This window comes from Xenia sp. Carnegie-2017, unplaced genomic scaffold, assembly GCF_021976095.1.
Source record: "Xenia sp. Carnegie-2017 unplaced genomic scaffold, XeniaSp_v1 HiC_scaffold_22, whole genome shotgun sequence".
NCBI classification, from domain to species: domain Eukaryota; kingdom Metazoa; phylum Cnidaria; class Anthozoa; order Malacalcyonacea; family Xeniidae; genus Xenia; species Xenia sp. Carnegie-2017.
The window spans coordinates 5,903,681-5,916,029 of NW_025813485.1; the positions used below are offsets into that span (position 1 = coordinate 5,903,681).

At 34.0% G+C, this 12,349-nt stretch overlaps 1 protein-coding gene across 2 annotated transcripts; it reads left to right on the forward strand.

Annotated features, from left to right (window-relative positions):
- The first annotated feature begins 856 nt into the window (after positions 1-856).
- Positions 857-9,945, forward strand: LOC124445308 (nuclear factor of activated T-cells 5-like). Of its 2 annotated transcripts, none has more exons than XM_046996020.1 (11): positions 857-984; positions 3,390-3,895; positions 4,099-4,179; positions 4,266-4,447; positions 4,577-4,758; positions 4,903-5,004; positions 5,074-5,109; positions 8,330-8,379; positions 8,466-8,769; positions 8,986-9,056; positions 9,408-9,945. In XM_046996020.1, the coding sequence occupies exons 1-11, from the start codon at positions 981-983 to the stop codon at positions 9,549-9,551; spliced, it is 1,662 nt and encodes a 553-aa protein (XP_046851976.1). In that variant the 5' UTR covers positions 857-980; the 3' UTR covers positions 9,552-9,945. The 2 variants fall into 2 exon arrangements, with proteins under 2 accessions (XP_046851976.1, XP_046851975.1); XM_046996019.1 differs by lacking the exon at positions 857-984 and adding an exon at positions 1,943-2,167.
- Positions 9,946-12,349: the final 2,404 nt, after the last annotated feature.

The window sequence follows — 12,349 nt, forward strand, 5'->3', positions numbered from 1 at the left end:
GTCAGTATGTTTAATACTTACCAATTTTCTAAAGAATTTGCTGAGTAATGATTTACTCTTTTGTGACCAGTGTTTTCCTAGCAACAGCAACAGTGATATTGACGCGCAGCCAATAACAATTCAAAGGCTGCAATAAGAAAGAATTTGCTGAGTTGTAATTACCCTGGCACAGCATACTGGCAATTTATGAGACTATATAAAGAGTAACAGGAGAAATAAAAGACAAGTTGATTGATTTTGGTAGCAGAGTCGTTCAAACATTTCAATTTTAGCCGTTGTAAATTTGTTGCTTCTCCGTATTCTCATTTTAATTGCAACAACTCGTGTGGATATTATTAGACAATATAATAAAAGCTAGAATTAATTCACAGTTTTTAATCATAATTTAAAAAATTCGAATTTCATTTCATTATATTTCATGTACATTTATCAATTTATAACCAAAAGCTCTACGACTGATCACAAATAAGGGAGGCAAAGGGATTAATGACGCCATTTTGGTCTCTTATGACGGCTCCATCAAGGAAAAAGCTCTTTGATAAACAGTCTTACATAGAAATTTTGACAAGAATGTGTAATTAATTTTTGAAGGTAATCCCCGCCAATGCGCAAAGTTTATTGATAGCGATTGGCAATACATCTGGGTTGACGGCATATTCTGACAAAAAATTACGACGGCGTATTTTTGCAATCTTTTACAATACTTTTGCGCTTTCACTCGTCCAAAAACAATTTTGCTCAATTGAAATAAAGCAATGCCTATTTCTTTGCTCATCTTAAAATATAACGTCATATCCTTACTTGTTGATTATACGTAACTACTAGACCACAATGCATTGCTCAAATAGTCATTCGTGACTTTTATAAATCGAAATATAAAATAGCTGCGATTCAGTCAAAGGTGATCTTATCGTGATACAAGCGGAAGAATAAAGTCTTGAAACTTTGAACGTGCTCCTTTCTCCGTTAACGCTTATAAAATGTGTAAGTAATAATAGCGCATGCAATTTTGACGAAACAGAAGTGTATTGATGCTGCTAGTGTTTATGATTTCTGAAAAGCATTTGCAACAGACAAAGACTTTCAGTTGGATTATTAGAGAGGGGCAGGAGCGCAATGAGGCTCAGCCCCCTCTTTATATTCTATGACAAGTTTGGCAGTTTCTGCAGACGTAATATATTCAACGCTGGTTAAAATTTTGGCGATGCGTCTCACTAGCAAAATTCTTTCATTCCATGGAAAAATATCCTGTGAAACTTCCCTATTCTCTCATCATTTTGCGCAAGCTCCATTTGGTGTTGATTGAAATTGAACAGACTAGTGCACCATCGCGGGGCTCATTGCTGAGAAAGTCATCCATTTCTTCAAATAGCATTTTTGTTATAAGACCAAAGACAATGTCGGGAATTTCATTTTACTTTGAGTTTACATTTTGTTTTCAGTCCAGTCGTCTTGACAGAACAGAGGGAGGGATTTTCAGACTAGTGCATTTGCTCCAATAAATTAATCGTTAAAATATGAAATTTTACCGCTGAAAACTGCTTGGATCATTCCTGCACATTTCTATAAATTGAATATATAGAAACTGAGCTAACTGCGTGTAATGTGATCGAACACCATGATTGACATGTGGCGTGTCTTTCGAGCTTAAATTACAAATACATTGCATAGTTTTTACAATGTGACCATTTAAATTGCAGAATTCGGTCATTTTTGTTCTTGTAAATGAAATATCGTTGTTTATGATTACTTTTTCCAATCACATCTCATGTAATAAATTGAAAATTGTGCTTTTTTATTTTATAATTATGACTTATCTTGATCAACACTTGCCTTTCAAAATTGGAAGATTGGAAATTTGGAATGAAAGCACGAATGCATTGTGGGAAAACTACCAAATATGGGAACTCGCTCCCAGTATTCGGCGCGAATTTAGCTTTAGACCGAGCAAAAAAACTGGCACTAGATGATCAAACTGATGTAATTTTATGTCGGTGGCAACTGTCCAAGCGGAAATTTTTGTATTCTTGTTCTTCAAATTTTAAGTAAAATTCAAAATCTACTTCAAGAAATCAATACCAATCAATACGAAACTTGTGTTGCCTTAAATTGTTAAAAATGAGCGGAAAATTTACGTTTGACGAGTCTTCCAGTCCACAAAACGAAGGTAAGAGGGAACACGAGTGTATGCACGTCTCAACACATAAATTTCTTGAGAAATCGCTTTCGATAGGCGTATATTGTGCTGTAATAATTATAATAGTATATCGTGCAGTGTTCTTTTAACTAGATAGAACTCGTCAAATTGTGGTTGCGTTTAAGGAAAGATGAATTTTAGTTGTCTTTTGAAGGGTGTTTGATAAGCCTAAAGTTAATACAACTAATGTAATAAATATCTTATTGAACGCGTTGGAAATGTACAACGCCGTGATAAGTTGTCTATAGCTTTGTTCGCCATTCTATCTTTTAATTCAGTTGTTTTCGTACATATTTTCCTTTCATTATGTCGCGAGAGACATTAAAACTGGCGGTCAATCAATCATGCAGTGCCAAACATTTCAACAATAAAATAATGGACAATTTCGGTTTATGTCTCGAATTTTCTGCTATGTATAATTTTTAACTATTGATTGCTTTACAATTTTTGCTATTTAAGATTTTTTGAGAAATTTTCAGTATTTGAGTCACTAGTGCCCTTGATATGGGAAATTATTTAAAAGTACTTCAAAATAAGGCATTTTATCGAACGCTGAAATATTATGCTGAAAAAATATGTTCATTTCTACTTCTATCTCGATAACCCATTTTTCTACACTTGCCAGATGAGATATATTGAACCTAAATTTGGTGAAATTAATTAGGGAATTATTGATAATCTAGATTATTAGTTACCTAAATGTTAATTTTTAGCGCGCTTGAAATAGGTGCATTACTCAACAAAAGATTCGTGACTACTTAAGCTACCATCCTGATTTTTGATGATTTTTTTCATGTCTAATATGAGCTAAGGAAGGTAGAGGGTGGATGAGTGGGTTGAGTGGGGATAATTGTGCCATAAATTACCATTTTATGGTCTCAAACTATTCAATTGAATATTGAAAGTAAGATTAGATATAATTATGTAACTGCTAATTTTCCTAGGCCTTTGCCCTTCACCCTTTTCCCTTGAAGGAGAGATCTTGCCATCACCAGCCATTGCTCTCTAAAGATTAATTTTAAGTTAGAAATGTCTTGCTACCTAGCATGATCTATGATGTTAACACTATCAAGCAAATAAACCAAGCATAGAAGATGTATTGTAATATAGGTTTATCTTATTGAAAAATTTTTTTTCTTATATTGATGTATGTTGAGCAGAATAACAGTTGTATAATAAAATTGCATTTTAGTTGACATGTCTGAGAATTTGCTTCACGGGTTTCCTTGCGTTGACAGTCCATCAAGTGTCGACTCTGGTAACTCATCAAGTCCCAGTTCGCCACATCTTGCAACAGATGGGTCTTTTTCTTCGGGTCAGGAAAGTCCAGTTGAAAAAAGCCTTAGTTCACCAGATGTCTGGGAATCCCAGCTTTCGCCTACAAAAACTTCTGCCGTTCCAGCTGCAGAAAAAACAGTGAAAAAATTATTAGAGCTTCTTGTTGCTGCAAAAACTGCTGGAGAGCGGTCTTTGATATCAAATCTTTTGACTACACTTGTTACTAATTCTCTTGCAAAAAACAACCCATCTCTGCATAAATCCTTGGTTATTAAAAGTGATTCTCAGAATAAGCAGACTGCTGGTGTTAAAAGACCAGCATCTCTAGGCAATGAGAGCATTATAAATAAAAAACAGAAAACTGCTCCATGTTCAATCCCTATAAAACCTTCAATTGTTATGATAGAAGAGCCTGAAAAGGTTTGTGCCAGAAGTAATGTGTTTTCACTGAACATTAAATTTTTAAAATAAAATTGGTTTGTTTAAATTGCTTTTTGTGTTGGTGAATGCTTTAGCCACTATTTAGTTGCCATTTAGTTTACAAGTTAGCTTTCTTGGCAAGCCTGGTTTGTGATTGTTAAATGATATTTATTATATTCAATTTTCCAAATTCCTTTATGTAGAACTATAGAGCACGTTATGAAAGTGAAGGTTGTCGTGGACCTGTTCATGGATCTACTGAGCTCACTTTTCCAACATTTATGGTTGGTATCAACGCCAATTCTGGTTTTGAAACCTAAAGTCCAATATTTGTACAGTGAGAGTTGTATTGAATTATAACTTCTTGTAGGTTCAAGGTTATAATGCCCCTTTATGGGTGACTGTGTATCTTGCTACCAGCAATGGCACACCTCATTTTCATTTGTTATGTGGTCCTGGTTCGACCAAATTGCCTTGTCGTAATATTACTTTGAAGGATGAAGTAACTGCCATTCAAGTTTTGGTTGGTCCAGAGACTGAGATGACTGCTGTGTTAGTATGCACTGTCAGTTCAGGAGCTAGTGTGACAAAATTTAAACACATTCAGTTTTATCATACCTCTACAGAAATAACTTTTAACACATTTTTTAAAGTTAGAACCTAAGAGTGTAATTTTTTTAGTTTGGATTGCATAAGTTTGAAGAGGAGAAGAAATTTTGAAGCAGACAAAGAACTTCGAAGAAGAGGTTTAAACCCTGCCAATTGGAAATCAGAGAGGAAAGAAGCATGTTTTGTAATGACTGCAGAAATTCCTGGTAGCCCCAAACAAACAATTTCTTGCAAATCCAAAGTCTTTCAATGTAGTAAGTTCCCTATTATGACCATATGCTCATGTCTAACAGTGTTTTCACTCTTGCCATGAATACCAAAGCAAAACTATATGGTTGTTGATGTATGGTGATATTTTGTCGAAGTTGAATCACCAACCATTGGAGTGTTTTCTATAGCTGCTCCTCCTGGAAATCCTGAAATTTGGTGGATGAAACCTGTTGAGGGTTCTGTTACTGGTGGTGATGAAATTGGCATAATTGGAAAGAAATTCTTAAAAGGTGTGTAGAAAAATACTGATTTATTTATGCACAAATTTTTGTGTAGTCAAGTAATTTGTGTTATTGCAGGTTTTCAAGTGCGTTTCTATGGAGAATTACCTAGTGGTATGTAATTTTTGCCTTCCTTGTTTTACATATATGACCTTTTGTTGCAACTCAACATTTTTCTGCTTCATTTCATATTTTTCTTCCTGATTTCATTTTGAGTCATTAATAAAGTTGATTTTCTTTTCAAAGATTGGCATGTAGATAAAGAGAATTTTTAACTACAATTGCATGTTTTCTTGCAAACTTTCATTGTTCATTGAAAATTATTGCAAAAAATTTTGGGTTCAACAAAAGGTTTTGTTGTACATGCTCAGATGTGTACAGTACACTTCCCCATTTCACATTCTCTTTTGGACTTCAGTTAATTTTAACAGCAAATCAATTAATTTATGCACTCGGTTAATTTTGAAGGCTAAAATGAAAAATCTTACACCTCTTTTCTATTTTATTTCTATTGCTATCTTCAATCATACTTTGTTGATATTGCGTTAAGTTCAGAAAAAAACTGAAACTTTCAATTCTTTAAAACTTGTCTAAGTTTGATAGAATGGTTTTCTATTACTTGGACTTGACAAAAACACGCTTCAAAAATTTTGCCTGCTCAACGTGTTCTCATCGCTGCACAGTTTCTTTGCAAAGAAAGGAACACTTATTTTTACTTTCAAATTGTGTTATTAACTTGTTTTATGTTTTAGAACAATTTGAACAATAACAACAGGAGAAGTTGAGTTAGTACAATTAATAGGTTCAACTTCGATTCAGTATGCAAAAATAATTGATTTCTTGATTGACTTGTTTGCTTACTTTCTGTTTACTGCTTCTTAGTTGGAATTGGCTCATAGTTTGCTGATTCCAAAAAGGAAAATAAATAAATTTCGTAAGAAACTAAAATTTCAATGCTAGGCTTGGACTGGCTTCCATTTATGGGACTAGCTATTTTAAATTGGGTGAAGACTATTCGAATAAAATTTTGACGCGTTTCTTGAGGTGAATATTGTTCTATCCTGCTGAATGAAACATTGAAAGATTTATATTGCAAAAGACAATTTACACTAAATAAATTTCAATGTCAGAGCAGTTGCTAAGTGAGTAAAGTAGTTTGTTTTAAAAAAGATACGTGTTGCTCCATTTCCGATGACTTGAACGCTGGTCCAAAGTGTTTTCTGCCTCTATTTTTCCTTAATTGTTACTTATTTCACAAGAATTTGTCCAATTTGAAACAATAAGAACACATTTTTATTTCCCAGTAGGGGAGGGGGGGGCAGTGCCCTTGCACAATGCACACAAGCCAGTCCAAGCCTGGTTAATAGTACGAAGGGAATTGTACATAATATGATCACGAGGGTTGTTTTTTTTCAAATTATTTTAACGTATATCCTTATCACTTTGTCTTTCCGCAAAGGACATTTTGTCCAGTGGATAACATTGGATTTGGGGGTTATGGTGTTTTACTACTTCTCGCCCCTGTGCCACTTGCTTACTGCAAGTTGACGTTTTTAACTATGTTCTGTGTGTGACAGTTTTCACCCGCTTGTATTGTGCCATTAAGCCTTGATTTTGGCTATATCTTTTACTTATATGTACAGTGCCTGCCAGCGCTGAAGACTACTGGATTAAAACCTACAGGTTTTGTTCAAACTACTTATACAGTAATGAAGTATTGTATTATTTCTAGGATATGTTTATTGGTTGTTCTCATGGCTGTTAAAACGATTTCTATGTTTGACGGTTTTAAATCAAGAAGCACCTAAATCATTAAATTTATTTAATGCACCAAAATGTTTTAGATATCAACCATTGGTTAATTCTAAATTAATCCTCCCGTGACAATAAAAAAACGTGAGCCACATTCACTAAAACAATAAATTAATTTGAAATAATGACTTAGCTAAGCATTGCTATAGTCAAATCATATGATTAAAACTTTAACGTTTTTCTGCTATATCTAAATAAATAATGATAGGAAAGATTAACGCAAATTTTTGAATTCATGAGAATAACTTAAGGTTTCGTCTGTTAGGAAACACATCTTCAACAGTGTAGTGTTAAAAACAGGAACTTAAGAAATGGAATAAAGTTTAGCTAGTATTGTTGCAACACAACATCGATTTTACAATAGTTTTTTATAAATTGTTTGAAGTAAAGAAGTAAAAACAGCAATCTTTTGTTTGCGAGTTTACGAAGAATGTAGTTTTGCGTATTTTCAATGGAAAAAGTTATGATTGCTTTTAATTTTTGACATGTTTGTTGCAACATATACTCATCATTGGTCATCATGTTTGATTTCTTTTGACGGAGTTACATTTATGTTCAAAAATACGTGGGAAAAGTATTATTTTTGTTGAAAGTTTTAAAAAATTGTTGGCCAATTTAATATTTAGTCCATTTCAAAAGTTTCTGTTTGCTTGCGCTTATTGTGATTTGCTTCTATTTGGTTCCAGATAATGACGGCTGGATTCGTAGAATGTCCCCTGAGAAATTTTCTCTTTGATTACAGTGACAGTATTGGGTGGCATTCGTGCTAGTCATTGTGATCTTTTAGACAAAATCTTCTCACAGAGAGAGGAACAGTAAGAACTAAATCGAAAAAATTAACGTTTAGTTGTCGTGAAAGACTTTCTGAGGGGAGGTTGGGTGATGAATCCCTGATTAATTTGTAATTTTATGCTCGCTGTATATCTTATGTCTCTCTCATCGCCTCCTGAAACAACGTCTGCATGGGTTTTCCCCTTCACACGATAAAATTGACAAACAATCGCGACGTTTCCAATTGCTTTTGTAATTTTCTGTTGTAAAGGGACGGATAAAAGCAGTTGCAAACGTCAAGTAGTTTGTTGTATTTAGTATTTCGTTGTGTTGGTATTTTGTTCATCGTGTTGTATTTTTATTATGTGGCTTGACTTTTAACATCCGTGGTTGAATTTTTTGTCACTTCTTACTGACATTCAAATTGTGCTTAGTGGCTGTTAGGGTATGTTATTACGTTTTGTTGAAGATAAAGCCAAAACTTTACGGATATTAAAAGCTCGAGCGGCTACGTTAGTAGTAGTTTATATTTTGTTGTTTTAATGTTCTCGTACGTTGTGTAATGTAGTGTAAGTAATTCTCAAGTATTACATTGGTGGGGTAGGGACTAAAGGGGGTTTCGTCATTTGCTTGAGAATTGCTTCAAAATTTCTCCCACTAAGAAACACCGAATTCCATCTCAACAATTGAAAATTCCTCCAAGTTATGCTAATCAGAGAAGTCAAACCAAACAAGTTCCTTTGTGTTTTAGGCGAAGGTTGGGAAGCTTATGGGGAGATAAACAGAAGCAAATCAAACACGGTAAGTTTCTAGTCAGCATTATATCATAGTGAACTGATGTTTTTCACATTATCGCCCGTCGTTTCTGCAATTATCTCAAAATTTAGGGTGCGTGTGTGGTTAAATCCCCACCTCTACCTGCATCGTGCGTAACATCTCCGTTAAGCGTTAATGTGGAGATAAGTGGTGACATAGCGAACAATTATACTAGCAGCGATTCCGTTCCGTTTACGTATGTACCTGTTCCGCCACCAGCTCCTGAACCAAAAGCAATCGTGTCTCCTCTAGATGAAGAGTTACCATCTCTCGACCAAGATACGCAAGAACTGTACGATTTATTTCGTGATATTTCCCAAGTGACGACAGATTCGGCGTACATTCTTGATCTTGGTATTGATGCGCTCGACAAAGGTGATGTATGTGAAAACTGAATTTCAGCTGCCATGTAAAAATGCATTATTAGAGTGATGCCATGCCGGGTAGTTGTCATTTTTTTTCTCTAAAGAACATAATATTTAGCTTTTTTATCTCTCGCCTTTAAATATGCTTCAGCTCGCGAGAAAATCTTTTAAAAATTTTTTAAACACCTTCGAATTACTATCATTAATACTTTAATGGTTTATGTAGAATGGAAACAAATTTTGGACTCCATAGAAGAGCTTTATCGGACGAAGCAAATCACTGAGTTCCAGCAGAAGGTAAGGTATTGTTTCTTTATACTCAAATGGCGCTCTACAACAATTTGTAAAAAAGCCCAATTTTTAACTCAAAACCTCTTGATCCCTATGAACATTTTATTGCAGTACGATGTATCTACAATTTTAGAAAGAATGCAACAAAATTTCAACTTCAAATCCTGCTTCCACTCTTTAGAAAACCTTTTGTATTATATAAAATAGCGACTGTAGTCAGTTTCATTTTGTCGCATTTTAAACTATGTAGCAGAAACTTCTTTCGTCTCCTAAACATTTATATTAGTATTCAGATATGCAAACTAATCGTATTTAATTTTAGTTGCAGAATAATCAGATTTTCTTTTCCTTGTTTAGGAACTCAAATTCTTAGTGTCCCAGCACGACACTATCCTGCTTGAAGCATTTCGAACGACCAAACATTCCGTTACAGATTCGGAGTTTCTGCACGTTTTTTGCCAATATCTTGCTGGTCTAAGTAATTCAGTTTCGTCAAATTAGGAAATTTTAATAAGATGGCACTTGGCACTTTTGGTATATTGGTTTTAAGACAGCAAGATTTTAGCAAAATGAAAAAGTATATAGAGGAAATTGGTTTGAGCTATGTTCATTTAATTTTTAATTGTTATGTTGCTCAAATTTTGGTTGCGAGATGCAGGAAAATTTTGTGAATTGGTTGTAACTGTCAAATTGACAGTTGTCAAATAGAATTTCTATAAAGCAGAGATAATATAATTTATTCATTAAATTCTTGTAATAGTGGTTATTATATAACTTGTAAAATAAAAGAGTACCAACAATTATGTAAAGTTGCGTCCTATTTCTATGTATTATATAGGTATGTACTTTTCCTTGTAAATTTAAAATACATAAAATGACCTTTGATTTACCATAATGAAGAAGTTCATCTCATTTTCTTTTGTCTTTAATGCGTTTGGTTCATGTAAAGTTCGACGTTTGAAACAGGCCTAAAATATGCATGAGTATTTTTGTTGGATACTTTGCAAAAGTTGTTAAGGAACGTTGCTTCTTGTATATTTGCATTTTGTTACGACTCTGCTTGTTAATCACTTAATTTTTGTGTCCGATGATCTTAACATTATTTCTGAGTAGCAACAAATTTACATTCCATATAATCAGATCGTTCAACTATATTTACTCAACAAAAAAATGTTGACATAGGGTGTTTAAATTCTGGTATGAATGGGGTTGTGTAGTTTCTCGAAAAAAGCATTCGATACCATCGACCACAGTACGATTTTAGATAAAACAGCAATATATGTAATAAAAAAGGCGGTCGAACGTTGGCAGGAGTCGTATCCAACTAACTGGGCCCCCCAAAAAAATTAAAAAAAAAACGACCACACGGCAAGGTTTTGGCTTTGGTCCATTATTACTAATTCATTTGGATTATTTACCTAAATATAAAAGCAAGGATCTAAACCAAGTACATAAATTGCAACATGAAATAACGATGTTACAGAAATTTTTAGTCAGGCCCTTCCATGTACGAATGCAAGCCTTCGTTTAATGACACCTTTTCATAACAGGCAGGTCGTGTTTGCAGACACTGCTTTTGGTGTTTTACCATTCCATTACGTTATTACCTCACGTAACCTCTCGTAAGAGAACATCACCGTGAGTGGGCACCAGGTTGTGGTCGCTTACGGGACCGTTTGGTACATCATATTATTAATTACAAGATTATGTACTGTAACTTGAACTTCGCATCCTGGTAATTAGCGTGCCCCCAGCTTAAATCAATTACCAGAAAAAAGTTTTGGATTCATCATATAGAGCTGAATGGAATACCCTGTTGAGTTGAAAACAAAATTTGATAAATGATCGAAATCGACAATGATTATAAATATCGTGCGCTTTTCACCTTGGGAGTTGGCTTGTCAGGAAAACTCAATAGTATAATCGCCTTTTCTTCGAATGTCGTGTCGGAGCTTTTGATGTTTTTGTGTCCCATTTACGAGCGTGTATCCGGAAAATCCTGAGAGGAAATTTGTCTTTTGTACAATATGTACAAATTGTTTATCGTTATTTTAAATTTATGTTATTTGGAATTATGTCTAGAGGTTCTTGTTTCTCTTTAATGTATTCGTTGCACAATTACTTGATGCGCTGGAACTCGTCATTTACAGAGCAACATCTATAGATATGGTTCGCTGTTAAAACAGGGCGGGGGAGGGGTGACTTAAATGTCATCAGAATTCTTTCTATGATTCCATGGTATTTTTTCCAGCATTTTGATTTTTTGCTTTATCAGAAAAGCAAGTCAGTACAGCGCCCTCTTGTCTATATGATGCACTTGAAAAATCCTGTGAAAAGTGGAGGTAGCAATAAGGCTACTTTTTGTTTGTAGGAAGGTACACCCAAAATGTTCTCAGCATCCAAAACAAAAATCATATGTTATGGAAATCAATTCTTTGTGAAGATCATTTTAAATTTAATTTCAATGCACCATAGCATGCAATAACAAGTTAAATAATCTAACGATAAGAAGTGTGATGCAATAAATTTCTTTTTTGTTAGACTGTGCCCAACAAAGGTAATAATAATTCATACAACGTTTCCTAGTTTCAAAGTCTTAAATGCTTTACTTGACGATGTAAAAGTTCATGTTTGTGTACATGGATTAAATTAGCTAATCAATCCCTGATTGAAAAGTTCAAAAATAAAATTATCTACTATCAAAATGAAAAATTTATCATACCTTAAGAATTTCGAGGGTTGAAATGTTGAAATGTATGATATGTTATATTTGACTATTCCAGGTCAGTTCAGAACATCGTCGTCAAAGTATAAAAAGTAAATTATCAATCATATGGCAATTTCCAGTTTAAATCACTTCTCTATCCAAGTTCAAAGTCGACATACCTCTTCCTATCCGGTTCCCTCAACAAAGGTTCTGTGTTGATGTTTTCCTTTGTAAACATATTATTGTTTCCTGGCTTGAACAGGAAAGCAAACAATTGCTGTTTGAAAACGTGAACGATTATGAGGTAAATATAAAAAGCCATACAAGGTTAAAGGTCTCTTCATTCAAGTATTACCGCGACTAATGTTCACGAGTATTTTAAGAAGTACTATTGATGCCATTTTTTATGGAGTGTGAAATATGCTTGCACAAGTTGATAAATGATCAATATGTATGTTTAGGAAATGAAGTTCCGTGACTTTAATCAATTGCTAAATAAGAGCAAGCTCATCCTTCATAGCAAAGTCCATTTTTTCATTGTCAATTGGGTTCTCAACGAACCTGTTATCTGATATATATTTTTCTGGAATGT